General features: G+C 42.5%; 1 protein-coding gene and 2 long non-coding RNA genes across 8 annotated transcripts in view; 1 reads left to right on the top strand and 2 right to left on the bottom strand.

Annotated features, from left to right (window-relative positions):
- The first annotated feature begins 576 nt into the window (after positions 1–576).
- Positions 577–24,146, top strand: LOC116502952. The gene is made up of 2 exons (XR_004254623.1): positions 577–726; positions 23,515–24,146. It is a non-coding gene; the product is annotated as an uncharacterized LOC116502952 (long non-coding RNA).
- Positions 1,154–25,828, bottom strand: part of LOC116502949 (sterol O-acyltransferase 2-like) — a 102,318-nt gene continuing 77,643 nt past the window's right edge. For 5 of the 6 annotated variants that reach the window (XM_032208997.1, XM_032209002.1, XM_032208998.1 and 2 more), the window contains one exon: positions 23,708–24,119. In XM_032208997.1, the coding sequence (XP_032064888.1) occupies positions 24,069–24,119 (51 nt within the window). In that variant the 3' untranslated portion in view covers positions 23,708–24,068. Of the gene's footprint in view, positions 1,320–23,707; positions 24,120–25,828 lie in introns of those variants that run through there. The other variant, XM_032209001.1, reaches the window with a different exon arrangement.
- On the bottom strand, positions 12,100–13,952 carry LOC116502953. Its single transcript, XR_004254624.1, has 2 exons — positions 13,858–13,952; positions 12,100–12,521 (listed from the first exon to the last, which is right to left on the bottom strand). It is a non-coding gene; the product is annotated as an uncharacterized LOC116502953 (long non-coding RNA).

Raw genomic sequence — 25,828 nt, 5'->3', positions numbered from 1 at the left:
GTAATGATGGCAGCCATCAGGTGATTCATGATTGGAAGCCACCATGTTTCTTCTATCTACATAAACTTATATCTAATTACATAATTACATATATTTATGTCTAATTTTATAATAATTTGTTAAGTATAATAAGAAATAAAATTGATGGAATGCTGTGCACACATTCAAATACTGTCTGCAGACAATGCTTCAGCCTCTGCAGTGAAGTGAAAGATGTCATTTTCATGTTACATTAAGAGAAACAAACAATTGAAGATTGTGACCAAAGGTTTTGATTTTTTTAAATACTGTACTGCAAGAGCAACTTGTTTCTTCTTGGATGAGAAACATGGCATGATGAGCAGACAGACAGATCACAAAAGTTTCAACCAGGATATCAACCAGAAGCAATGAAGCCAAATGTTTGTCAGCCAGTTCCAAAATCAACTGATGAGGATGCTGTCTACCCCACATTTTTCTAGTTTACCAAGAAGTAGATCATGGTCTACTTTGTCAAATGCCTTGCTGAAGTCTAACTATATTATGTCCACAGAATTTTACTGGTCTACTAAGTTACTCACTTTGTCAAAGAATAAAATAAGATTGGTTTGGCATCTGATTTTATTTCCAAATATAGTTTCAAAAATCATTCACCCACTAAAGGAAGCATTGAATGGATACTGCTGGTGGTAATTCAGATTCCCTTCCTTTACTGCTGGAGATAAAATGTTGAATGAAAGTCTAAAGGTAGAAAATATTAGCAGTATTTTTGATACTTTTGAATTCTAACTTCCATTATTCCTCATCAATGGACCTGCTGGAAGCTGGATTTCACCTGTACTGGAAAGCTGACTGCTGATATAAAAGCAACAGAGTTTGGATTAAAGCAGGGATGTTGGATAACCTACATTTTAGGACAAAGCTCTCATGTTTTCTTTTAAGTAGGTTAAGAAAGGAAGTTAGTTTTGTAAGTCTAGGAGGCAACCAAAGATTGTCATTTATAAATTTTCTTTGCCTGGATTTTGAGCACCAAGAAGAGGCATGAACTTGACACAGCAGGGATCTTTATAGATGTTCTGTCTCCACTATATGAGAGCCTTTAAATCTACAAACCATATTTTAGCATTCTCAGGTAAGGAATTTCCAAATGCAGTTTTCCCTCAAGGGAGTGGATGAGATGCATGATGTGCTGGGAGTCCTTGTTGCTGCAGCAGCAGGTAATGTGCTACCCTTGTGAGACATCATTTTTGAAGCAAAGTAGAAGGTTAGAGTAATCTGGAAATAGTTCCTTATGTGTGGCAAGACCAGGAACGTGGAGTCACTTGCCCCCAGAAGGTCTTCTGAAAAAAAGAAAACGATGACTATGTCAAGAGAAATAGAAAAATTAGAAGGGAAAGAACTGTTATGAGGCAAAATGATACAAGAATTGTAGCTAATCATGCTTAAATCTGGATCAGCAAGATCGGTGTCAGCACTCCTTCATTGGATAATAAGGAAAGAAAACCACAAGACTCCATTGATAGAAATCAAGTGTACTTTTACTAATTATAAATGAACAGAAGCGTAGCAAAGCGAAGACTGATTATTTAGGTGTGAAAGCAATTGATATATAGAATAACCCATTCCCCATTCCCAGTCACAGTCCAATCATAATTCTCCCAAATGTCAGGTGCGAGATAACTTCGAAAGGCATCACCAAGACGGAATGTCGGTGCTGTTGGCCTTGGCGGGAAACCTCCTCTGCATGCGCAGTGAGACAGGCAGCAGAAACTCCAGGATCTTCCTCCAGCACAATTAGTAGTCCCCTCCCAAATACCATGCCCCCCCTCCTCGTTTCAATGGCAGCCGAAGCAGCAGCAAAGCAGAGGCTGACAATCGGCCATATAAATGTTCCAACATAATCAGGAGCCCATTAGCACAATAACATTCCCAGAGTTTCAGCAATGTTAAAGGCAGCACTGGAGAGACTTTGAATTGCAGGTGTAGCCTATTCTGTGATGGAGAATCTGACTCTGTCAGTTTTGCTCCTCAGGCCCCTCAACTCATGGAAGCAACACAAGGTAGCCCAGAGTTGAAGGATGTTGCTTTTGAAAGGCTCTTACACCCAGAATTTTCTATGTCACAGACCACCTTTTGCAGCTACTGATATGATATGAGGAGAAGGAAGAAAAATTTGCTTTAACTCCCTGCAAGTGAGCATCTCCAGCCGTGCTGTAAAACAGATTCTTGCTATAAAAAAATTACAGAACCTGGTGTCCTCAAAATATGCTGGATTCCCAATGAGAGCCCATATACATGGTTGACAACATGCTGGGCATATCTGCTGCTCTCAATGGACCTTTTATTTCGTCTTTTTTTCCTTTTTAGGGCTCCATAAAATGAAGAGAAATGAAGTGAAAATAAAACAATAAGAACATTGCAACATTCATATATCAATAACAGTCAGCTCAGGGGTTGGCTCCAACAGTCACTAGTTCTGGTTTGCTCGTGGGTGCACTGTTTGCACTTGATGTGCAATGTGCATGCATGTGCAAAGCAATAAAGTTATTCTGCACATGCAGAGAAGAAAAAAAAGAAGATTGCACAACTACGGTGCCAAATAGACAACCGGTTGGGGGGGTGTAGGAGCCCTGGGTCAATGCCAGGTCCAGCGACGTAGGCTGCCAAACCACTACCAGTTCAACTAAATAAATAAAATAAAACAAATAAAACAAACCTCAACTGAACCAGGTCGAACCAGGAGAAATCCACCATTGAGTCAGGTACTTCTTTCACATATTGAATGCCCCAAAATACAGCTAGTTAAATGTCTTCTCATTATTTTTTATTGATTGGGTTGAATTATTTAATGTTTTAGAGCCAAAATGTGACTCAGACATAATCTTATAAAGTAATATAAGGAATAATGAAGCAATCTTTAATTAAATGGTTCCAGCCAGATTAGAGAGGATTTTTTTCTCCTATTTTATCACTCTCTTTATATCGGAAAGCAACAAAGTTGAAACCATTGCGTTCTCATTTTTAACAATACCTACTGTAGTTTCCACATTCATGCAAATATGTATTCTGGGCCTCTGTTTTCCCCAATAGTGATGAGATAAAACTTATTTAACTTAAGAGCTGTTTGGTATGCTGGTTCAGGTACTGGCCTAGAAACCAGGAGACTGTGAGTTCTAGGCCTCCCTTAGGGATGAAAATAAGTTGGGTGACTTGGGGCCAATCACTCTCTTTCAGCCCAGCCCATATCAAAAGTTAAAGGTTAAAAACCAAATAAATATTTATTTTGAGCTAGCATAGATATAGGTAAATAAGGCTAGGAATAGAGAATGTTGGGAAAGGAAGGAAGGAAAGAGAAGGATGACCAGTAGCAAAGTGGATGGAGTCAGTTATACTGGCTATGACTGAATCATTGGGAGACTTGAAAGAACAAGTAGGCATAGATCAACACGGAGAAGATCTATTTATGCTGTCACTAGGAATCAGAACCAACTTAATGGCACAAATTAACTGGTCTGTCAGTTGATCAGTCTGTCAAGTTAATTAGTAAGTATATATGGATACAGGCTATATCCCCTGAGCTGCTATTAGCCATTGCCAATACCAGCAGAATTAGAATAAGCTCTTAGTTTTATAACAATTTTATTTGCGAATTCCTGGTGTTTCTGAATTCTCCACATCTTTATGTTAATTTTAGCAGATGGAATATATGCCAGCTTGCAGGCTTGACGCTCTTGGAAGAAGAGATATTTACAATAATGAAACATGGTATGAAGAGGGAACCCAAGACTTATTCCAACTCCACAACATAAACTGTCTACTCACCTCCTTGAGTGGACAGTGGATTTGTGCAACACTCTTGGTAGTATAAGGAGAAAAACATTGTTGCGCCCAAAAGGAGGCATATCCATATGATGATGTTCCAGAAAGGGCCTTTTCTCTTATCATCGAGAACAAAATTAAAGGACACTATGAGGACAAACAGAAAAAGGGTTAATGGTGTATATTCCAGCCACAATGAGCCAAGGAGATCTCTCATTCATTGATTTCTAATAATTGTTATCTACAATAGGAACATTCCACATGACCTAACCTAAAATAACATCCATGTTAATTGGATGCCTGAATTAGCAAAATTTTATTTTCCAGTTATTGATTTTATTTCTGCTCTTGATTTTTAATTTATAAAATTATTCATGTTTGAGATTATATTTTCTCTCCCATTGGAATGAAGAATCTTAGTTTTCTCAGGGAAGAGCCACTGTTTGCTCAGTCAATGACCAGCAAGATTTGAAAAAAATACAACACCAAAATAATTTTCTCAAGTATGAAAAAGCAGCCTCCATCCTAACCATGAAGTGCATCATTTGAGACAATAATACAATGCACATACCTGCCTAGGGAATTCTGGGAGCTGAAGTCCATACACCTTGAAGTCACCAAGATTAAGAACCACTAATCGGGGGAGGGGGGCAGGATAATGCCTTGAATCTTTTCCTATCTAGTCTTCCTCAATTTGAGAAGCTCTACTCATTTAGACAAACAAGTCTCAGGATTGTCTATGGAGATTCTCAGTCATCCAGGTCAAGGTTGTCCCAAAGGAGCTTTTTCAAGAGGCAACTGGACTTTCTCATTTTTCTTCCAAGAAATTTCTTCAGCTCTGACTGGATGGTGGCCGTCCATTCCCATGGATGTTGACCTTCCATTCTCCACCATCCGGTCCAAGATCCTGACCACTGGCTTAATATATTTTGAATAAATTTGGAGCAACTCCACTTACCAAATGAATGTGTCAATTGGGAAGTGTGGAAACACCAAACCAAAGGAGGGTAGAACAGAATGAAAGAAGGTTCACCAAGAGCAATCCATGCCACATTATTTTTTTACGGGACTTGCTTGAATCTTCTGAGGAAAGGTTCAGTCCATTTCCTGAGGCAATACTAACCTCCAATCATGGCAAAAAACACAAACAGGATAGGATAGAAGAAGCCAAAAGAGAAGGTGATTATGTATTCATGAGTAACCGCTGACAAAAGGAAGACCATGAGCATAGCTCCAGCTCGAGCTCTCTTTCCCATCAGCTGGAAGAGAAGGAGCACAAGTGAATTATAAACCTCATCCTGGTGTTCGCCAATAAACAATGAAGACAAGCATAGAGAAATTACACAGAGCAGGTGTACTTTATGGGGTAATATAGGGTGGGTTTGGTAAGCTTGTCAGCCCTTTCAGGTAGTCCAAACAGTAAACCAATAATAGCAGTGGTGGGGTTCAAATAATTTAACAACTGGTTCTCTGCCCTAATGATTTCTTCCAACAACCAGTTCACCAAACTGCTCGGAAACTTAACAACTGGTTCTCCCAAAGTGGTGTGAACTGGCTGAATCCCACCACTGAATAATAGTACGTTTATTGCAAGGTTACAGTAATAGAATCTTGCAAGTCTGAAAGCACTTCCCCCCTTCCTGGCATTTATTTTCTGAACAACAAGGGAGAGTCTCTTCTGAGATGTTATTCTACCCCCATTCCTGCTGTGGGGCTGAGACTTCTCCTCTTGACCATTGCCCTGGCTGCAGTTCTTCCTCCTGCCCCCCAAAGATTATTATCAAAACCCATTAAAGCATTACCTACCCAGAGAAAATCTTGATAAATATAGCAGTACAGCCAATTGTGTACAATCCTATGCCATGACCGAAAGAATGTTGAGAATGATGTGGAACTCCACCAGTCCTAGGCAGAGAGATTTATAGTTCTTGAGTTACAAACGCAATTGGGATTAGAATTTCCATCACTAAGTCAGTGGGGAAACCAATGGGAAATTGCAATTGCAATTTAAGTGGCTCCTGTTAGGTGTGGGAGAGCAAGGAGGTGTACAGAGTTTTAGGCAGTGATGTGCAGTCAGGAGAGGCAGGGGAGGCAGGGCCTCACACTGTCATCATGAAAAGAAAAGAAAATTAAAAGGAAAAAGGCTGAGGTAGTTGCTGCCAGAGTCACAGTGGATGACTCTGCTTAGTGCTTAACTGTTTAAACAAGCCTCTAAAAAAGTGCCCTCTACAGGAGGAGGCGGGAGAATCACGTGCCTCATTTAGTCTATCTTTATGATCACTCGAGCAGAGTTAACCAAGGGTTAAAAGCTGAAAAATTTCCTATGTAGATGACGCACTTGGTTCTTTTGCCACCTCCTGTAGAGGGCATTTTTTAAGAGGCTTTTTAAAACAGTTAAGCAAAGTCATCCATTGGGGACTCTGGTAGCAGCCAGCCCAGCCTGACCTCAGCAGCTCTTGCCTTTTTCCTTTTATATTTTTACATTTTCATAATGGCAGACAAGAGCAGAGTTGAAATTCTCTGTGAAACAGCTGGAAAAGGTATGTGGGTCGGAGGGAGGGGGAGGAATTCAAAATTAATATAATTTGTAAGCAATTGTATTATTGTAAGTAATTTGTATGTGTGTGTTTTACCTGCCTCTGCAGGCATGTGGGCTGGCACTTTTTGTTATGTCGGACATAGCAGCAGGGCTTTTGGACATAGCGGCAGGGCTTTTGGACATAGCGGCAGGGCTTTTGGACATAGTGGCAGGGCTTTTGGATGCCCCGGCACTATGGCCGACATAGAGGCTTTTGCCTCTGGCGCGGGGTGGCAGGGCGGCTTTTGCCCGCTTTCAAGAAAGCTTTCTTGAAAGTGGGCAAAAGCCGCCCTGCCGCCCCGGCGCTAGAGGCAAAATGAGGGTGGGGGTGGGGGAGAAAGCAAAGCAGAACTTAACAGCACCGGAGCCAGTTGGGGAATCATTTTGTCACCTGGTTACCTTTCCCATCCGTCACTCCCCGTCCTCCCCCAACCGAAGTGACAATTTCCAGCAGGGGAGGATGGCCACCACCGAGAAACAGACGGCGTTGCATTCAGAGAAACGCGCAGAGGGATCCAACTTCTAGTCCCCCATCGACACCCCTTTCCCGCTCTTCCTCCTCCTCCATCCCGGCGGCTCCCTTTGCAATCCCAGTGGGTCTTCCTGCCAGATGGATGGTGTGCCCACCCACCCCAGACCCTCTACAAGATCCAGCGATAAGCGTGTCCCCCCATTCTCCCAATCACGCCACCTCTGAGAGGCAGTGGGGGACTTTCTCACCTGTCTTCTTTCTCCGAAGGCATGCGAGAAAGCCTCCCCCTTGCCCACACATGTGAACTGTGAAGGAAGGAGGCTGTAGCCAAGAGCAAAGGAGCCTGCAGCCTCATTCATTCACACTTTTGAGCTGGGTTTTTCTCATACGCCTTCTTTCTTTCTCTGAAGGCATGCAAGAAAGCCCCCCCCCATTGCTCGAACATGTGAACTGTGAAGGAAAGAAGCTGCCGGCTTATTTGGCCCAGCTACGCGATCACTCGTTTGGGCAGCAGAGAACAAAAGGAGGTTGCATAGCCGAGGGCAAAGAAGCGTGCAGCCTCCTTCATTCCTTCCTTCCCTCAGCGCCCACCAAAGTGCTGCTGCTGCTCAGCTGCCGTCGCTGCCTCCACACCTCCTCTGCATGCCCGGCCTCTGGACTGAGTGGTAGTGAGTGATGGTGATGCAGGGTGGCTGGCGGCAGCGGCGGCAGCTACTGCTCCTGGGCTAGCTGTGTGTCGCACTGCTTGGCGGGCAGTGCCCTGACTCCTCTGCCACCACTGTGCTACCTCAGCAGCAGCACCTCTCGCCCACAGAACTGAGGAAGGGAAGAAGATTGAGAGACATGGAGCCAGGGGTGGGTTGCTGCCGGTCCTCGGCGGTTCTTGCGAGGCGGTTCGTGACCGAACCCAGAAGTGCCCCACCCCCAGCCCTGTATACCGGTCCCGGCCAGATGGTGTTTTGTCCCTTCCGTCTTCCCGTTGCTCAGAAAAGCAACTTCAGGAAGGTCCTTTGCTAGCAAGCAGGTTCTAGGATGCCTGCCGCCACCAAAGGACCTTCCCGGAGTTGCTTTTCTGAGCAATGGGGAGACAGAAGGGACAAAATACCGTCCGTTTTCCCTATGCCATGAGGGCAGGAGGAAGACTAGGACAGGGATCTCCTCTCGGATCCAGCCTGGGAGAGAAGCAGCAGAGAAAGTTAAACCAGCATTTTATACTTTATTTGCTTTATTTGCTTTTGGCCCGAGCGGGGCAGCAAAGACACCTTGCCTGAGGCTGCTGGAGAGCTCTTTCCGAAGAGCGGGTTTGGGAACTGGGTGGGCGAGATTGGAGCGGGCAGGCGGGCGAGCGTACTTGCTCCCCTTTCCCATGGCCCGCCTTTCCCCACGGAGCCTGTGGACACGGCTGCTGGTTGTGCAGGTGGCCTGGAGGGAAGCCCCAAACCTCCTGGCGTGGACCTGGCGTTGGAGATCCGTGTTTTCAAAGCGTAGCATTATTTCACTCCTCTCCCATTTTCTAGTGGGGGGGAACTACGAGAAGTGGGTGGTAGCCACTTGGGGAATATTTGTGTCCTCGGGAGATCTGCTCTTCCCCGCCCCTTACCTCCGAAGGGGAGGCCAGGCGTGGGGGAGAGTGCTAATGATAATGACCGATTCCCTCCTGTTATTGCAGGGTTTTTTTTGGTGGGGGGAGAGAAGGTATTTGCAGAGCCTGGACTGAAGTTAGGAGGCTGATTTGCTACAATAAGTGGTGACCATTATTTGGAGGAAGAAAAAGCGTAGTCGTGCGACGGAGATTCGCTCTTGCAGAACCTGTATCATCTTTTGTTTCCAAATTTTAAAAAAAGCCTTTTAAATATTCTTATTCCTAAAGGCAAAAAAACCCATGAGGCTTGCTGGAGAATGGAGCGGAGGTGATGTGCGAGGGGGAGGCGGGGTGCCATGGTGGGAGGAGATGTTGCTGAAATAATTTGATCTGTCAGGAACTCAGAGGTGGGGGGGGGAGGTCAGTGGGAAGCCTTTGCCGGCCCGACGCCAGCCGTAGCTCTGAAGTTGCTTTCCTTTCTACTGAAGCAACAGATGTTTCCCTTGCTTAACATCTTGGCGTTTTTTGCATCAGGGCGTGCTGCATGAGGGAGGGAGTGAAGACCGTTTCCGGATTGCTGGTGGTGGAGGTGCGGGCCCGGTGCCCCCGCTCAACAAAGCAAGTCCGGGGAAGTCCTTTGCGCTGGCTAGAAAAGGTCTTCACTCCCTCCCTCTTGCAGCACGCCCCGATGCAAAAAACGCTGAGTTTCACCACATTTTCCAACTTGGCCACACCCACCAGGTCAGACAACCAACAAGCCACTCCCACCAGTCACATGACCAGCAAGCCACTCCCACAAAGAAGGCCAGACCCACAGAGTAGGTTCCAAAAAATTTTGAAACCCACCACTGCATGGAGCCATAGACTCCCCCCTTTCCCCCGCCCCACAGCTCGCCTTTTTGGGTGGGACCAGGGCACGTGCAGGGTTAGTGGAAGGAAGAGAAAGAAAGAAAATAAGTGGGGGAGAGAGAGACACAAGAAGGAAAGAAGGAAGGAAGGAAGAGAAAGAAAGAAAGAAAATAAGTGGGGGAGAGAGACACAAGAAGGAAAGAAGGAAGGAAGGATGCGAAAGAAAGAAAATAAGTGGGGGGGGAGAGACACAAGAAGGAAGGAGGAAGGAAGGAAGGAAGGAAATAAGGAAGGAAGGAAATAAGGAAGGAAGGAAGGAAGGAAACACGATCACAATTGAGCCCACAATTTTGGTTGCTAAGCAAGAGCGTTGTTAAGTGAGTTTCACCACATTTTCCAACTTGGCCACACCCACCAGGTCAGACAACCAACAAGCCACTCCCACCCAATCACATGATCACCAAGCCACTCCCACAAAATAGGCCACACCTAAAGAATAGGTCCTAAAAATTTGAAACCCACCAATGGTTTGTACGCTGAAGAAATAGTTTCCCTGGAGTTTCCATATTGCTCAAGTGCAGGTATATCCTCTCTGCATACCATTTTAGCAGGAAGAGTACAAAGCTTTATGTGTACATGATGATAGCAATAGCAATAGCAGTTAGTCTTAAAGTATATTCCGCTTCATAAAGCTTTACAGCCCTCTCTAAATGGTTTACAGAGTCAGCATATTGTTCCCAACAATCTGGGTCCTCAAGGACCCAGAAGGATGGAAGATCAACCTTGAGCTGGTGAGAATCAAATGTCTGGCAGTTGGCAGAATCTGCCTGCAATGCTGCATTCTAAACACTGTGCTACCACAGCTCTTCTTATTAGCATATTTCTTATGTACAAAAAGTAGCTTGTGATAGATCTTATGTACAAAAAAATAGTTAAGGTGTGATTCACGATGCAGAACTCGGTTTTCTGAAAGTCTGCCTCCATCGTGTACAAAAGGAACAAACAAGGAAAGCTTTTCTTCCATGAATTCACAAGGATATGTATAGGGGAAAATGCAATTATTGTATTTTTTGAACTATAAAACACACTGGTTTATAAGATGCACCAAGATTTCGAAGAGGTAAGTAAGAAAAAAAAGTTTTGGTCTTCCCCAGCCCCCAGGAGCACTCTGCAGGCTTCAGCATGGCTGGGGTAAGGTAAAAAGGCCCGCGTTTTTCACCAAAACAGGCATTTTTCCCTTCCCCCAGCCCTGCTGAAGCCTGCAGAATGCTTCTGGGGGGTAGGGAAAGGCACCCCCCCCCCGTTTTGGTTAAAACTGGCCCATTTTTCTCCTGTTTTACACCAAAACAGGGTCATTCTTCCCTTCTCCCAGCCCTGCTGAAGCCTGCAGAGTGCTTCTGGGTCGTAGGGAAATCCAAAAATGCCCCCTTTTTTGCAAAAAAGGTCAATTTTTTGCCCATTTTTCACAAACATGGGATGCGGGGGTTAGAGTTAGGGTGCGTTTTATATTCTGAAAAATACAGTAATAAAATCTTGCACAATGTGTCAGATTGTTTCTTTAATTTTTGAGCTGCTTTGTATCCTGATAAAAAAAGACAAACAAATAGCCAAATAAATAAATCACCTATATTCTGCAGCTGTTCATGCTAAATAAAATCTGGCAAATAGGAGAAATTGTGATTTGTGAGGGATTTGGGGAAATTTACTTGACCCAGCCAAGTGGTTTCCTTTGCTTTGCATTCATATTACTTTTGTTAGAATTTTGCAACACTTAAAATCTACTTACAACATCTACTATACCCAATCACTGGCAGGCAAATGGAAAGTGTAATCCAATAGTTCGATAGGTTGAGAAAGTCTGTGATAACAATTAGCATGTGGAGGCCAAAGCTTACTTGATTATCTTATGCTACAACTTCAGATGATGCAATTGGTGGAAAATCAGTTTGGGGTCTATGGGGGTGACTTTTAGTTATCGTAATCAGCACCAAGAGCCTCCAAGTCCAACTCACCAACTTGGTGCCTGGCATGGAGAAGAGGAGGCATTGATTCTCATAGAAATGAATAGCTTTTCATCAGGAACCGGATCTATGGCACAGAGGGAAACAAGAAAGAAAACAGCGTGAAGTTGAGTCATGTTGTAGATATCCTTGCAGAGGATTTTAGTATTCGGCTATTCCACCTACTTGGCCTTTGGTACCATCCTTGTGGCTATTCAAAGAAAGGAATTGCACCCATTAGCTCAGCAGGATGGGGTGATCCAAAAAGTCTCAAATGTTCCCATGGTGGATCCCATGGATCCTATGCTGCTCCAGACTCTGTCTATCTAGACTTTTTAGACAGAAATGGCCCCTGCTTACTCACTTAGCTAACTGTCAGCTATACTGCCTGCTGATCTTTCTGCTCAACGTCTTGCTTGGATGAAATCTGCTTATCTTCTGGCTTAAAAGAAGAATATATTTTTCAGACAATGGCAAGTGCTACTGTAAGCATTTATACATGACGTATACATGACGATGTCTGCTAAGGACCATAACTTCTGCCATAAGATGTTTAAAAATGTACTGTATATCTTCTTCAGGGCAATGTATAGTGAAGTATATATCTTTAACCTGGCCTACCCTTAATGACTCTATTTGGGGTTTGCCCAGGCCATTCAGAGGGTACCAGCAGTGGTGGGATTCAAATAATTTAACAATCAAACTGCTCAGAAAGTTAACAACTGGTTCTCCCAAAGTGGTTCAAACTGACTGAATCCCACCACTGTATACATTAATGCTATAAGTGACCTTTCTAGCGCTTGCTACTATCTATACTTTCCACACTGAGATGTCCTGAGGCAACCAGAATTCCTTCATAATTCCAACTTCACTTCAAACGTCAACCTTAGCTTCTCCCATTTCTGTTTAAGAACTCCTTTCCCCTGTACCCACTTTCTTTGTGCTGCCCCAGTGCCATACCTGCTCAAAGAGGACAATTTTACGGGAGGCAATTCCCAAATTAGAGTAGACAATAATATAGACAGGAAAGAATCCCAGCACTGTAGCATGGCAGAGCAGCACCAGGAACACCAAGGTGGCCGTCAAGAGGTTGGGGAACCTGGTCATCTTCAAGCAGCCTGACCACATTTGCAGGGCCTGATAGGGCACAAATAAGGTGTAGAGGAACATGCAGAGCCAGGCCAAGAGTGCTGTGGGCAGCTGTCGAAAGCCAATGATAAAGACTCGAAATCCAAAACAAGACTGTGGAAGAGAAAGAAGAAAAAGTATTCTAAGGATGCTGCCCAAAAGATGAGGATGTTTCAAGTGAAATAAGCAGTTTCTCTGGGTTATCCCCAATATTCAGTGGCATGACTGATGAAAAGTGAAGGGGATTGGTCCTGCTATTTTGAGGAAGGAAACTCACGAAAGTTCCCATGAACTCTTCAAAATAGTCAGAACAGAGTTAGAATGAAGGACCTACCCAGCTCCAACTGAAAAATTACGATCAGTCACCCTCATTTTGTTTCATAACAGAATTAGTTAACTAGTAGATGGAAGTTTTAAGTTAGCATCTATGGTTATAATCTATGGTTCCCTAATGTTCTGAGGAGAGTTTCCTGCAACAGTTGTGACAGTTGAAACCATTAAGCAGCAAGGCCCATAATGACTATACACTGTACACTTTATTTGATCTGTCTGGCTACATAACCATCCTCTGCTACCAATCTGTATGGCTGTATAATAACCCTCTACCATTTCTATAGAATAAAGCAGAACTTCTAACAATGCTTCAGCTTCTACAGAACTGCTGGTGATTTCAAGGATTTGCCTATCATGGACATTTCCTTCTCCTTCTTTTCCTTTGAGGAATTATTTCATTTGTAAGGCTTCCCAATTAAAAAGTGGCCCATGGCAGCATACAGCATTAAAAACAAATAAACATTACAGTGAGCAGAATGGCCAAAAGGCTGGAATGATGCCAGAACCAGATTTTTCATAGGCCGATGGAGACCTCCCATGAATGAAGGCAAAAATACGTATCCCAGGATAATGTTGGGGGATTCAATCAGCGTCAATTGCCGGGACTGGAGGTTTGATCTTCCAAGTTTCAGACTCATGCTGGAGCAAATCCTCAGGGAACTCCTCTCTCACCTGAATGTTTGTTGGTTTGTTTTCAGGTCTTTTAAGGTGTGTTGCTCCATTGGACAGAACTGATTGTTTAGATGACTAGCAAAGGTGGCACCAATGGAGGCATTTCTCACTTAGGTTTAATCTCTAGGTGGGCATAGGAGGGTCCCAAGTGTTACTGTTTAACAGGAGCACAAAGACAAGGAGAAGAACAAATTCCATTTTCTTTTCAGCTAGTAGATGAACAGTGACAAGTGGGAGGAGATGCACCAGGGTCAAGCTGCCTGCAAGGCCTCAAGGATGTTAAACTTTGGATGGAACCTAAGTTTAAAGATTAGGTAAATGTGCTTTTAGGATTACTACTGTGTTCCTTAGCACAAAACAAATAGCATCATATCCCACATTCTCCCCAGAATTAGCATACATCAGAGAACAGCTTTTCTATCCTGCCCCCTTTTCTGGATCATACCGTCCTTCATCGATGGAATCCACAATGATTTGTTGGAGGACAAAGATACAGAGCACGGCCACAAATATGTGATGGATTGTGCAGAAATGTTCCACCTCCAGCTGTAAAAGAGAGACAAGTTGCCAGCAAGTAAGTAGCAGAAGTTGGGAAAGATGGGCATCTGGAGATCATTGGACAAAACCTGGGAACCAAAGATTTTCATTTAGTGTTCTGTGCAAAAACTTGTAGTTTCACTTGTACAAAAGAAATAATATTCAAGTGGCTGAGAGGAAAATGTTCCATCTCTTATCTCTTCTAATATGCTAGTAATAACTCTTTGTAGTATTGCGCTAATCAACCTAATCCTTTCAAAAATACTCCATTTTGTTTGCCATCACCTGTATCTATTCTTTTTATACTTTCCTGGCACCCACCAAAGAGTCTCAGCATTGTGTGGCTTTGGAGCATGTTCAGTCCTCATTGGGCTATTTCCAATAACTGATATTTGGAATATCAGTTATTTGCCTAAGGCCACTTTTGGAATCTGAGGCCTTAGAGATCTGGCTACTTTGCACATTGTCCCTCTGTCTAAGTCTTGTTCATATCATAGCCAGGCAAGTAAGTAAGTAAGTAAATCTTTATTAAGGTCAAAGACCAGCAATACACATTAGTTTTTACACTATGTTAAAAAATACTGACATTAAGATATAATTAAAAGGTATTGACATTAAAAATCGAAAATAACATACATGTTCTCAGATTGTTCGGGTCACTCCCTGGTTTACCTGGGTGCAACGCTGTTAAGTATACAGTAGGAGTAAATACAATGGTCCAAAGATTGTTAGAGATATGTCCAGATAATTGGTATAAGATTACAACTATACTTCTGTAGCCAATTTTTTTCTTATGGACATTGCAGCAGCACCGAACTTTGCCACTGCATACGTGGTAATCGGGTTAGTGTCCTGGAGGAGAAAGCCTAGATAAAAATTGTCTGCCCTCACTGGCAATCTCTCTAATAAGGGGAGAATATGTGCAGACCTACAAGCTCTGTATAGCTCACAGTGTAATAGAACATGTGAGTTATCTTCCACTTCTCCTTTTCATTCTATTAATTACTACTTGCTTTGCTTGATCAAAGCCTAGGGAGATTAAGAATACTGGTGAGAGCACATAAGAGCCCAGCTTGCGATCAATTGCCTGTTTCCAGGGGGAGGGGAAATTTAAGGTGACCAGATTTTCAGATTGGTAAAGAGGGACACCTTTGACCGGGGGGGGGGGGGGGCTTGATTAAAAATTTTATACGGAGCAACAAAAAATTTCATACAACACAAAAATATGCAAATTGTATTTTTTTTATTTCAACATAACTACAATTTACAAATATAAATTGTAACTGTTGCCAACCATCAAAATTTTGATCACGTGACCATGAGGATACTGCAATGGTCGCTAAGTGTGAAAATGGTCGCTAAGTGTGAAAAAATGGTAATCAGTCACTTTTTTCAATGCCATTGTAACTTTGGTCACTAAACCCATTATATCACCTTTCTTGCCACAGTTCTTAAGTGAATAACTGCAGCTGGTATTTTGTATTTTGGATAGAATCTTTTTTTAAATAGTCTAAGACAATTTAAAAAAAGAATCCACACAGAATAAATTGAAGTAAAACATTTCAAACTATTCCACACAGAATAAATTTAAGTAAAACTATTTTTTTAAATTCTATACACAATATATTTCAAAGTATTGTGCATAGAATTTTTAAAAATGGTTTCACTTCAATTTATTTTGGATAGAATCTTTTTTTAAATAGTCTAAGACAATTTTTTAAAGAAGAATCCACACAGAATAAAACTATTTTAAAAAAATCCTATGCACAATAAATAAAATATTATTTTAAAATACATTAAAATAATAAAAGAAAAAAACCCAGTTCACTTACCAGCAGGCAGGCACTCCAAGTCAATCCAAAATGATGTAGATGTTAATACAAAGAACTGAGCAAACTAAAATGGTGAAATTAGTCCCAGGGAAATATTTTTCAAAGAAACTTTGCCACCATTTTTTCCCACACGAGCCGACCTCCAACCTCCGTGCCCCTCCCCTCCGGGAAATCCAGGAAGAAACAGTCACTACTTCTCTAGCCAAAGTATTTCCTGGAGCTCTATGGTACTGGGTCATCTTTTCTTATAAAAGGAGATAAAAAAGGCGGGGGCTGGTCCATTTTCTTGCTTTAAAGTTTTAATATCTTCAATGAAAGTACTGAGACATAGAGAGAGGTTAGACAGAGTGTCTTTTGTCTTGCCCCGGTTAGGATTTCTTAAGCAAATCCAGTGGGCTTTCAACATGAAGCCAGAAAATCGGGACTTTTTAAAAACGCCCCAGGACACGGGACAAATTGTTAGAAATTGTGACTGTCCCGCCAAAATCGGGATGTCTGGTCACCTTAGGGAAATTATCACTCAACACTCAACACTAGTTGGAAAGAAATGCATTTTAAGCCAATGAATGATCATCATCTTCCAGGCTCTTACCTGAATTTGAGGCATGCCTGTCTCAATTCTTAACTGGGCATTTGGAGTTCCATTGGGTGCAGCTAAGATGGCTCGCAGGAATTTGCTTTGTATAGTTTCTAGCAAGTCTCTCTTTGCAAGGATTCCTGTTGGTGCCCCATATAGAATTTGTGCCAATGTTTTGGCCTCAAAAAGTTTTAAGGCAGCAGGTACTAACTGACCTCCACATGTATAAAATAAATGTTTAATTGCATTTGAGGACCTATTGGCTACTTGCAATGTGCGATCCAGGTGTGCCTTCCATGTCCCTTGTGACTGGAAAACCACCCCAAGGTATCTAAATGTTCTAACCTGTTCCAAACTGTCCTTCTGTTTTCCAGGAGTATTGGCCTGGTCTTTTAAGCAAAAACTAAAATTTTTGATTTATCAAAATTAAGGACCAGCTTGTTTTGCCTGCAATGGCCAAGTGTTGCCCTAATTGCTCTCTTCAGTCCTACAGGGGTTTGTGAAATGATAGCGGCATCATCAGCATATAAGAGAATTGGCGCTTTGTGTTGTGCTAGGTTAAGAGGATAGAAATCAGGGTTCTGTAAGAAATCAGTCAGGGGATTAATATAGAAGTTAAAGAGGGAGGGGGACAGGATGCAACCCTGCCTTACCCCTTTTTGTACCCTTACTGAGCCGGTTAAACTCCCTTGGGGATTACACCTCATTTTCAAGGTGGAATTGGCATACAATTTTTGTATGAGGAAGAGGAGGTGTTTATCGATAGAGGTGCATTTTAATTTCTCCCAGAGGGTGATCCTGGATATTGAATCAAAGGCCTGCTTAAAATCAAGGAAGGCCACAAAAAGAGAGGATTTTTTTATATGTGTATTTTGGTACTAAATGGTGGAGTACCAAGATATGATCCATCATAGATCTTCCTTCTCTAAAACCGGCTTGTTCATCTTTGATTATCCCCCCTGAAATTAGCCAATCTTGAAGTTTATAATTTAGGTGTTTGGCATACAGTTTACTAATAACGTTTAGAAGACTAATGGGCCTATAGTCGCCTGGGTCATTTCTATTACCTTTTTTATAAATTGGTATAATTGCTACTCCCCAATCTCTAGGTATATGGCCTGTTTTATCCATAAATGTAAACAGTGATGCTAAAAGTGGAGCCCATCAACTGGCGTTCTTTTTGATTATTTCTGGCAGGACATTATCAGCCCCGGATGCCTTATTAGCCTTTAGGGCTCCAATCAACCAGGATATCTCTTCTGGTGTAACAGGAGGTCAGTAAGGAGTTTGGTCCAAACTAGCTTGGCTCTCCTTGGTTTCATAGTCAGGATCTGTATAAAGCTCCCTAAAATACTCTTCCCAGGCATGAATCGGAACCTGATTTGTTGGGGGTAGGGGAGGTTTTCCCAATCCCCTGGTGATGTACCAAAAAAGGGATGTATTTTTTGTCCTGACTGCAATAATTAGTCTATGCCAAGACTCCTTCAGAGCCGCACTTTTCTTTTCTTTTAGAAGGTTCTTATATTGTGCTTTCAGCTGCTTTAAGTAGTAAGTGTGATCCTCAAAGGGGGCACTTTTACTTTTCTTGTATTCCATATTATATATCCTTTTTAGTTGCATGCAATCTCTATCAAACCATTTTTTTTGTTCTTTGAAACCGGCCTTTTGGAGCGAGCTAGTGATCTGTTACTGAGAACTGAATTCAAATTTAAAATTAAGGATTCAAACCCCTCTAGGTAAGATCCTCCACACTTATTTCTTAGTATGTATGTAGCTCTATGGTTTCAGGGACTAATAGCCAGGCATACTTACTCAAACAAGGACCGTTGAGGGACGAAGACTTTCTTCTTCAGTAGCTGACCCTTCTCTCTGCAAGATAAGATTTCAAAGCAGGTAATATTTAGTTTATTTCTCAAAACCCTTCTCTCCTCTGAGAAGGGGGGTAAAGGTAAGAGTCCCTGAGGATTTTACTCCACAGTCAGTGATGACTATAGGAGGCAGTGCCCATTTCTGTTTCAAGGCCATTGAGCCAGCACTGCCTGATGACTCTATTTTCCCCATCCCTGTGTAAAATCAATTGCCAGGAACCGCTTCCACCTGGTTTGCTTGTTTGCTGGGATGACGCTCAATTGCTGGGGTCTGGAATGAGCTGCTTCTTCCAAGGTCTTATCTAAGAGATCACTCAGCTGACTGTGTACCTCTTCTAGTACCTTCGCCTTCATTACCTACCAACAAAACAGAGGGAATTTAATGATGTCCAGGCCTGTCATAGATTCCTAGAATGCATTTAGATGATGAACACTGTTAGGGAATTGCACAGATGATGTCCAAATGGAGTCAGAGATGCTGACACGAACTTTCAGTTTTATATAAATAAATATATTTATAGTGAACATCATGAGGTAAATTACAGAGAGCACACAGCAACTAATCACAACTTTGATTGCCTCATGCAGTAGCCAGCTCTTCTCAACTAATTAGTGATAACTTGCCTCCTCCGTTCTCCCAAAGTTCTTTCTCCAGAGTGTGATAGTTTTCTACTGGATTCCTCTCTGTCTGTTCTTACTCATTGTCCAGTTGCTTCACTTCTTTGATCTGTTACAGAAGCTTCTTTGTCCAAAAAGCCTAATAAACATATAGGACCTAATCCTCGAGTTCTGACAGGCGGGCGAAAGAAAGTGCCAGCCCGCCGCTGGCTTTCTTTTGCCCGCTGCTATGTCCAACATAGCGGCAGGGCGGGCAAAAGCCGCTTTCTTTCTTTTGCCCAGAGACGGGCAGCTCAGGTAGGCTGCAGCCTCTGGGCAAAAGAAAGAAACCACCAGCCTGCCGCTGGCTTTCTTTTGCCCGCCTCTATGTTGGACATAGCAGCAAAAAAACCAAACCTTGGGATTAAAAAAAAGAGTTAATGATGAAAAATATCTGGAGGCAGGAAGTCTTAAAACCTACAACCACCTAGACTTATAGCTACAGCTTGCTTTTTTCAATCCAGACTTCTACAGCCTCCAGCTATCATTCATGTGGCCTGGGGCATAGGTTTATAACTAAGTATAGATTGTACTTAAAACTGTATTGATAGAGGATCTCACAGTGGTTTCACATATATGCTAAATAGGAATGAGACGACAATCAAGATGGGGAACTCGACAATGAGAGGGCTTGGCAAAATTGACTGAAATGGGCCCTGGAGGAAGGAGAAGAAGCACCATAAAATAGTGTCTTCCACTCTTAGAATTAATCCAAAAGGATACCATGATCACTGATATTCAAAGCCACCAAGAGATCCCGGAGGACCATCTGTCAGAGGATCCTCAAGACATGCAATCACAATCGAGTCTCAGTAATGTAACCTGGCCTGAAATCTGACTGAAAAGATCTAGGTAAGGTCTGGGGATTTTTGAAGCTGTGAGTCTAGGTACAACTCAACATTCTTCTCCCAGAACAAAAGGTTTGAGGTCAGTGAGGAATTCTCAAGGTCTATGGAATCGAGTAACTGTTTCTTAAGGAAAGAGGACCACTACTTCTTTCAAAGGAGGCAGAATCATCTCTTCTCCCAAAGAAGCATTCACAGCTCAGGATCCAACCACATATCATTTCCTATGGGATCTTGTGCATGTCATTTCCTTGGCTTTAATGTAGAAATAGATTGCCATGGAATTGTTCCTGAAGGGGTTTTCAATTTCCCAGTCTACTCCACAGATTTACAATTCCCCGAATGTCTCCACATAATAACCTAGTCTGATTCAGCTTAGCTTCCTAGTTCAGACAAGGCTGTCCAGGACTGTCACCATCCCTCATCTCCTCCCCCAAATGCAGGAGTGGGAGTAGCAGTGCTCAGTTTTTCTTTTGCTCTTTGTTTATAGAGGCTACAGGATTGTGTTCATTATGTTAAAAGTTAACTTTTTTTTTATCTGTTGATTTTCATGCTACAGATAATGGTGACCTGGGAAGAGGGAACTTCATCATCCCTGGCTACTAACACTCATGATATAGACATTTTATTCCAATTGTTTTCAATATTAGGTGTCCAGATATTGTCATTTCCAGCCAGAATGAGAAATGGCCAGTGGTGATGACAGTCATCAGGTGATTCATGATTGGAAGACACCATGTTTCTTCTATGTAACTGCAACTGCATATTGACAGGCAGTATAGCTGATTTTCCTTCTCTTGTTTCACAATAATCATGGGCCAGAAAGTGAATGAGATACTAATTTTTAGACTTTTCTGCTATTTTATGCTTCACTCGAGTTTTTTTTTTCATTGTTCTCTCATAGTTTTTTACCATTCTGGTTAGCGTTGTTTCTGAGAAATATGAATATGGCTACAGTGTGGTTTCGTTATACATGATTGCAGACGGAATAATTTGTGAACCATAGGTGAATTTTTATTCTTTCAATCATGTCCAATTCCTGGAGCCTGCCCGGAGAAGTCCCTGCAATTTTGTTGCCAAGATTTTTCAGAAATGGTTTGCCATTAAATCCTTCCTAGGGCTGAGAGAGTGACTGGTCCCAGGTCACCTAACTGGCTTCAATCCTAAAGTGAAACTAGAATTCATGGTCTCTCCATTTCTAGCCAATGCCTTAATCACTGCTACAAACTGACTTTCAGTGGATGTTATAAATGCTATCAATTCCATTTGATTCATTAAGCCATGCTTAAGCCAAAACTGACTTAATATAATTTGTGAACCAGGTAGCAAGGTGACAGAAAATCAGAGAGATCTATAACACTAACATAGAAGAGTATCTGTCTTAAAAGTTTACATAAGTTGCACTATGAATGTATTTATTCAAAGTGCCTGCCCCCTCCTCCAATATTAAAAGCATAATTGTAGAAACAGCTAAACAAATGCTGTGCTATCAATAAGTATGTTCTCTTGATTGCCTATTAAGCATCATTTTGAATAAAATTCACATGGCTGAATACTCTTCAGACAATGCTCCAGCCTCTGCAGTGAAATGAAAGATGTCACTTTGTTATATTGAGAGAAATAATTGAAACACCATAAAGTTTGTGACCAAAGATTTGTTTTTTTAAATACTGTATTGTAGGAGCAACTTGTTTCTCCTTGGATAAGAAACGTGGCATGGCTTTACCCTTGTCTCATACTGCAGTCTATTGTATTGTGGATGAGGCATCCCTTATTTCAATCAATCAGAATAGAGCTGAAAGGAACCTTAGAGGTCTTCCAGTCTAACCTCAAGCAGGAGACCCTATGCCATTTCAGACAAGTGGCTGTCCAGTCTTTTCTTAAAAACCTCCTGTGATGAAGCACCTACAACTTCTGAAGGCAAGATGTTTCACTGGTTAATTGTCCTCACTGTTAGGAAGTTTCTCTGTAACTCCAAGTTGCTTCTCTCCTTGATACGTTTGCATCCATTGTTTCTCTTGCCTTCTGGTACTTTGGAGAATAGCTGGACTCCCTCTTCTTAATGGTAGCCCCTCAAATACTTCAATACTGCTATCATGCCACCCCAGTCCTTCTTTTCTCTAAACTGGCAATTCCCGATTCCTGCAACCATTCTTCATGTTTTTGGTTCCAGCCCTTAACCATCTTAATTACTCTTCTTTCCACTTTTTCCAAAGCCATTTATAAAGATATTGAAGAATACTGGGCCTAAGATGGAACCTCATGGTATCCCACTGCTTACTTCCCCCCGTGTAGAGGTAGTGCCATTAAGGACTATTCTGCAAGTGTTCCAAATAGCATCCAAAATTAGATCAGAGTCCAAGGCAAAGTATTGCTCAAAGTTCCAATTTATTAAGAGAGCCATGTTGGCACATCTGGGAAACCCCGAATCTGAAAGCTTCCTGGTTTTCCCCACCCGATTGAAAGTTCATAATCTTGCCCCCACGCCCACAAGTCCATCACATGCTTCAATCTTCCACTGCCATGCTGGAAGTTCCAACCATTCAGTTCTGGTCAGGTGCAGAGGTGCAAAGACAAAGGATGACCTTGGCTTTCTAGAAAGGATTGTTTTTTTTTACTACATAGCCTTTAACTCCATACCATCCCCCTTCCCATTTTCCCACAATAGAAATGGCATAGTAGAATAATAGAAAGTGTGGCAGGCCTTGTGTAAGTCTAGGTATATTATGTTCACAGAATTTTGCTGGTCTACTAATTTAGTCACTTTGTCAAAAAATAAAATAAGATTGGTTTAGCATAATCTGTTTTTATTTCCAAATATAGTTTCAAAAATCATTCACACAATATGGTAAGCATTGAATGGATACTGCTGGTGGTAATTCAGATTCCCTTCCTTCACTGCTGGAGATAAAATGTTGAATGAAAATATAAAGGGGTCAAACAATACGCCCCTCAGACAGGGTTCACAATTTGGGTGTCCTCCTGGACCCACAGCTGACTTTTGAACACCACTTGTCGGCTGTGACCAGGGGGGCATTTGCCCAAGTTCGCCTGGTGCACCAGTTGCGTCCCTACCTGAACCAGGAGGCCCTCACAACAGTCACTCATGCCCTTGTGACCTCAAGACTGGACTACTGCAATGTGCTCTACATGGGGCAGCCCTTGAAGAGCATTCGGAGACTTCAGCTTGTCCAGAATGCAGCCGCGCGAGCGATTGTGGGTGCACCTCGGTACACCCACGTTACACCTATCCTCCGCGAGCTGCACTGGCTGCCTATTGGTCTTCGGATATGCTTCAAGGCGCTAGTCGTCACTTATAAATCCCTTCATGGTATTGGACCTGGGTACTTGAGAGACCGCCTGCTGCCAATTACCTCCAATAGACCGATTAGATCCCACAGATTAGGCCTCCTCCGAATTCCATCCACTGGCCAATGCCGACTGGCGACCACCCGGAGGAGGGCCTTCTCTGTGGCTGCTCCGGCCCTCTGGAACGAGCTCCCCATGGAGATTCGGACCCTCACCACCCTCCAGGCTTTCCACAAAGCCCTTAAAACCTGGCTGTTCCAACAGGTCTGGGGCTGATGAGTTCCTGTCCCCGCTCGAATGGTGTGTCTGTTGAGTTGTTTTTAAAATTGTGGTATTGTTTGTCTATGTCTTTTTTCCCCCTATTTGTATCCCCTATCCCCCCCCCCCTGACTTGGGTTGTGAGCCGCCCTGAGTCCCTTCTGGGAAAAGGGCGGCATAGAAATATAATAAATTCAATTCAATTCAATTCAATTAAAGGTAGAAAATATAAGCAGAACTTCTGATATTGTTGAATTCTAACTTCCACCATTCCTCATCAAGGGACCTGCTGGGAGCTGGATTTCACCTGTATCTGGAAAACTGACTGTTGATATAAAAGAAATAGTGTTTGGATTAAAGCTGGGATGTGGGATAACCAACATTTCAAGCTGGAGCTCTCTTGTTTTTTTAAAAGTAGGTTAAGAAAGGGAGATAATTTTGTAAGTCTTGGAGGCAACTAAAGATTGCCATTTATAAATTTTCCTTAGCTCCTTTTGCCTGGATTTTGAGCACCAAGAAGAGCCATGAATTTGACACAGCAGGGATCTTTATAGATATTCTGTCTCCACTAGATGAGAGCCTTCGAACCTACAAACCAAACTTTAGCACTCTCGGGTAAGGAATTTCCAAATGCAGTTTTCGATGGAGGGAGCGGAGGAGATGCATGATGTGCTGGGAGTCCTTGTTGCCGCAGCAGCAGGGTAATGTGCTACCCTTGTGAGACTTCATTTTGGAAGCAAAGTAGAAGGTTAGAGTAGGCTGCAAATAGTTTCTTATGGGTGGCAAGACCAGGAACGTGGAGTCACTTGCCCCCAGAAGGTCTTCTGAAAAAAGAAAACAATGACTATGTCAAGAGAAAAAGAACAGCTAGAAGGGAAAGAACTGCCATGAGGCAAATGATACAAGAATTCCAGCTAATCGCATGCTTAGATCTACCATGTATATGTTCCAACATAATCAGGAGCCCATCAGCATAATAACATTCCCAGACTTTCAGCAATGTTAAAGGCAGCGCTGGAGAGACTTTGAATTGCAGGCGTAGCCTACTCTGGGATGGAGAATCTGGCTCTGTCAGTTTTGCTCCTCAGGTCCCTCAACTCATGGAGGCAACCCAAGGTAGCCCAGAGTTGAAGGATGCTGCTGGTCAAAGGCTCTTAGACCCAGAATTTTCTTTGTCACAGAGTACCTTTTGCAGCTACTGATATGAAGAGAATGAAGAAAGCTTTGCTTTAACTCCCTGCAGGTGAGCATCTCCAGCTATGCTGTAAAACAGAATCTTGCTATAAAAAATTACGGAATCTGGTAGCCTCAAAATATGCTGGATTTCCAATGAGAGCCAACATACATGGTAGGCATATCTGCTGCTCTCAATGGACCTTTTATTTAGTCTTTTTTTCCTGTTCGGGGCTCCATAAAATGAAGAGAAATGAAGTGAAAATAAAACAATAAAAACTTTGTAACATTCATATATCAATAAGAGTCACATGATTTTTCACATATTGAAATGCCCCAAAATACAGCTAATGTGAAATATATTTTTCTTTAATTTTTATTGATTGGAGTATTAAAATACTCCAAAAGATGACTCAATCTTAATAAAGTAATATAAGGAATAATGAAGCAATCTTTAATTAAATGGTTCCAGCCAGATTAGAGAGGATTTTTTCCTCCTATTTTATCACTCTCTTTATATCTGAAAGCAACAAAAGTAGAAACCATTGTGCTCTCATTTTTAACAATACCTACTGTAGTTTCCACATTCAGGCAAATATGTATTCCAGGCCTCTGTTTTCCCCAAAAGTGATGAGACAGAGCTTATTTAACTTAAGAGCTGGTTTGGTGTGATGGTTCAGGTACTGGCCTAGAAACCAGGAGACTGTGAGTTCTAGGCCTCCCTTAGGGATGAAAGTAAGCTCAGTGACTTGGGGTCAGTCACTCTCTTTCAGCCCAGCCCATCTCACATGTTTATTGTTGGGAAAATAAGAAGCAGGAGCATTAGATATATATAGCACCTTGAGTTGACCAGAAATAAAAGCAGGATAAAAATCAAATAAATATTTATTTCGAGCTAGCGTAGATATAGGTAAATAAGGCTAGGAATAGAGAATGTTGAAAATAGAATAGAATAACAGAGTTGGAAGGGACCTTGGAGGTCTTCTAGTCCAACACTCTGATCAGGCAGGAAACTCTATACCCGTGATGGCTAACCTATGTCACACGTGCCACGGGTGGCATTTGCAACCATTTGTTAGGGCACGCAGGGCGTTGCCCCATCAGCTCCAGCTTCTTTTGAGGCCATTTTTTTGCCCTTTGGAGTCTTCAGGGGGCTTCCCTGAAGACTCTGGAGGGCAAAAACTGGCCCTACAAGCAAACCGGAAGTCACCATTCCTGAACTTCCAGATTCCCCGTAGGTCTGTTTTTCGCCCACCAGATGCTTCAGGAAAGCTCCTGAAGCTTCCGGAGGGCCTCTGGGGGAGCTGGGGGGGGGGGTCCTGTTTTTGCCCTCTCCAGGCTCCTAGAAAGCCTCTGGAGA

The sequence above is a fragment of the Thamnophis elegans genome, chromosome 2, assembly GCF_009769535.1.
Source record: "Thamnophis elegans isolate rThaEle1 chromosome 2, rThaEle1.pri, whole genome shotgun sequence".
NCBI classification, from domain to species: Eukaryota; Metazoa; Chordata; class Lepidosauria; order Squamata; family Colubridae; genus Thamnophis; species Thamnophis elegans.
The sequence above is the reverse complement of the archived record's forward strand: the minus strand, read 5'-3'. Positions and strand labels throughout refer to the sequence as shown.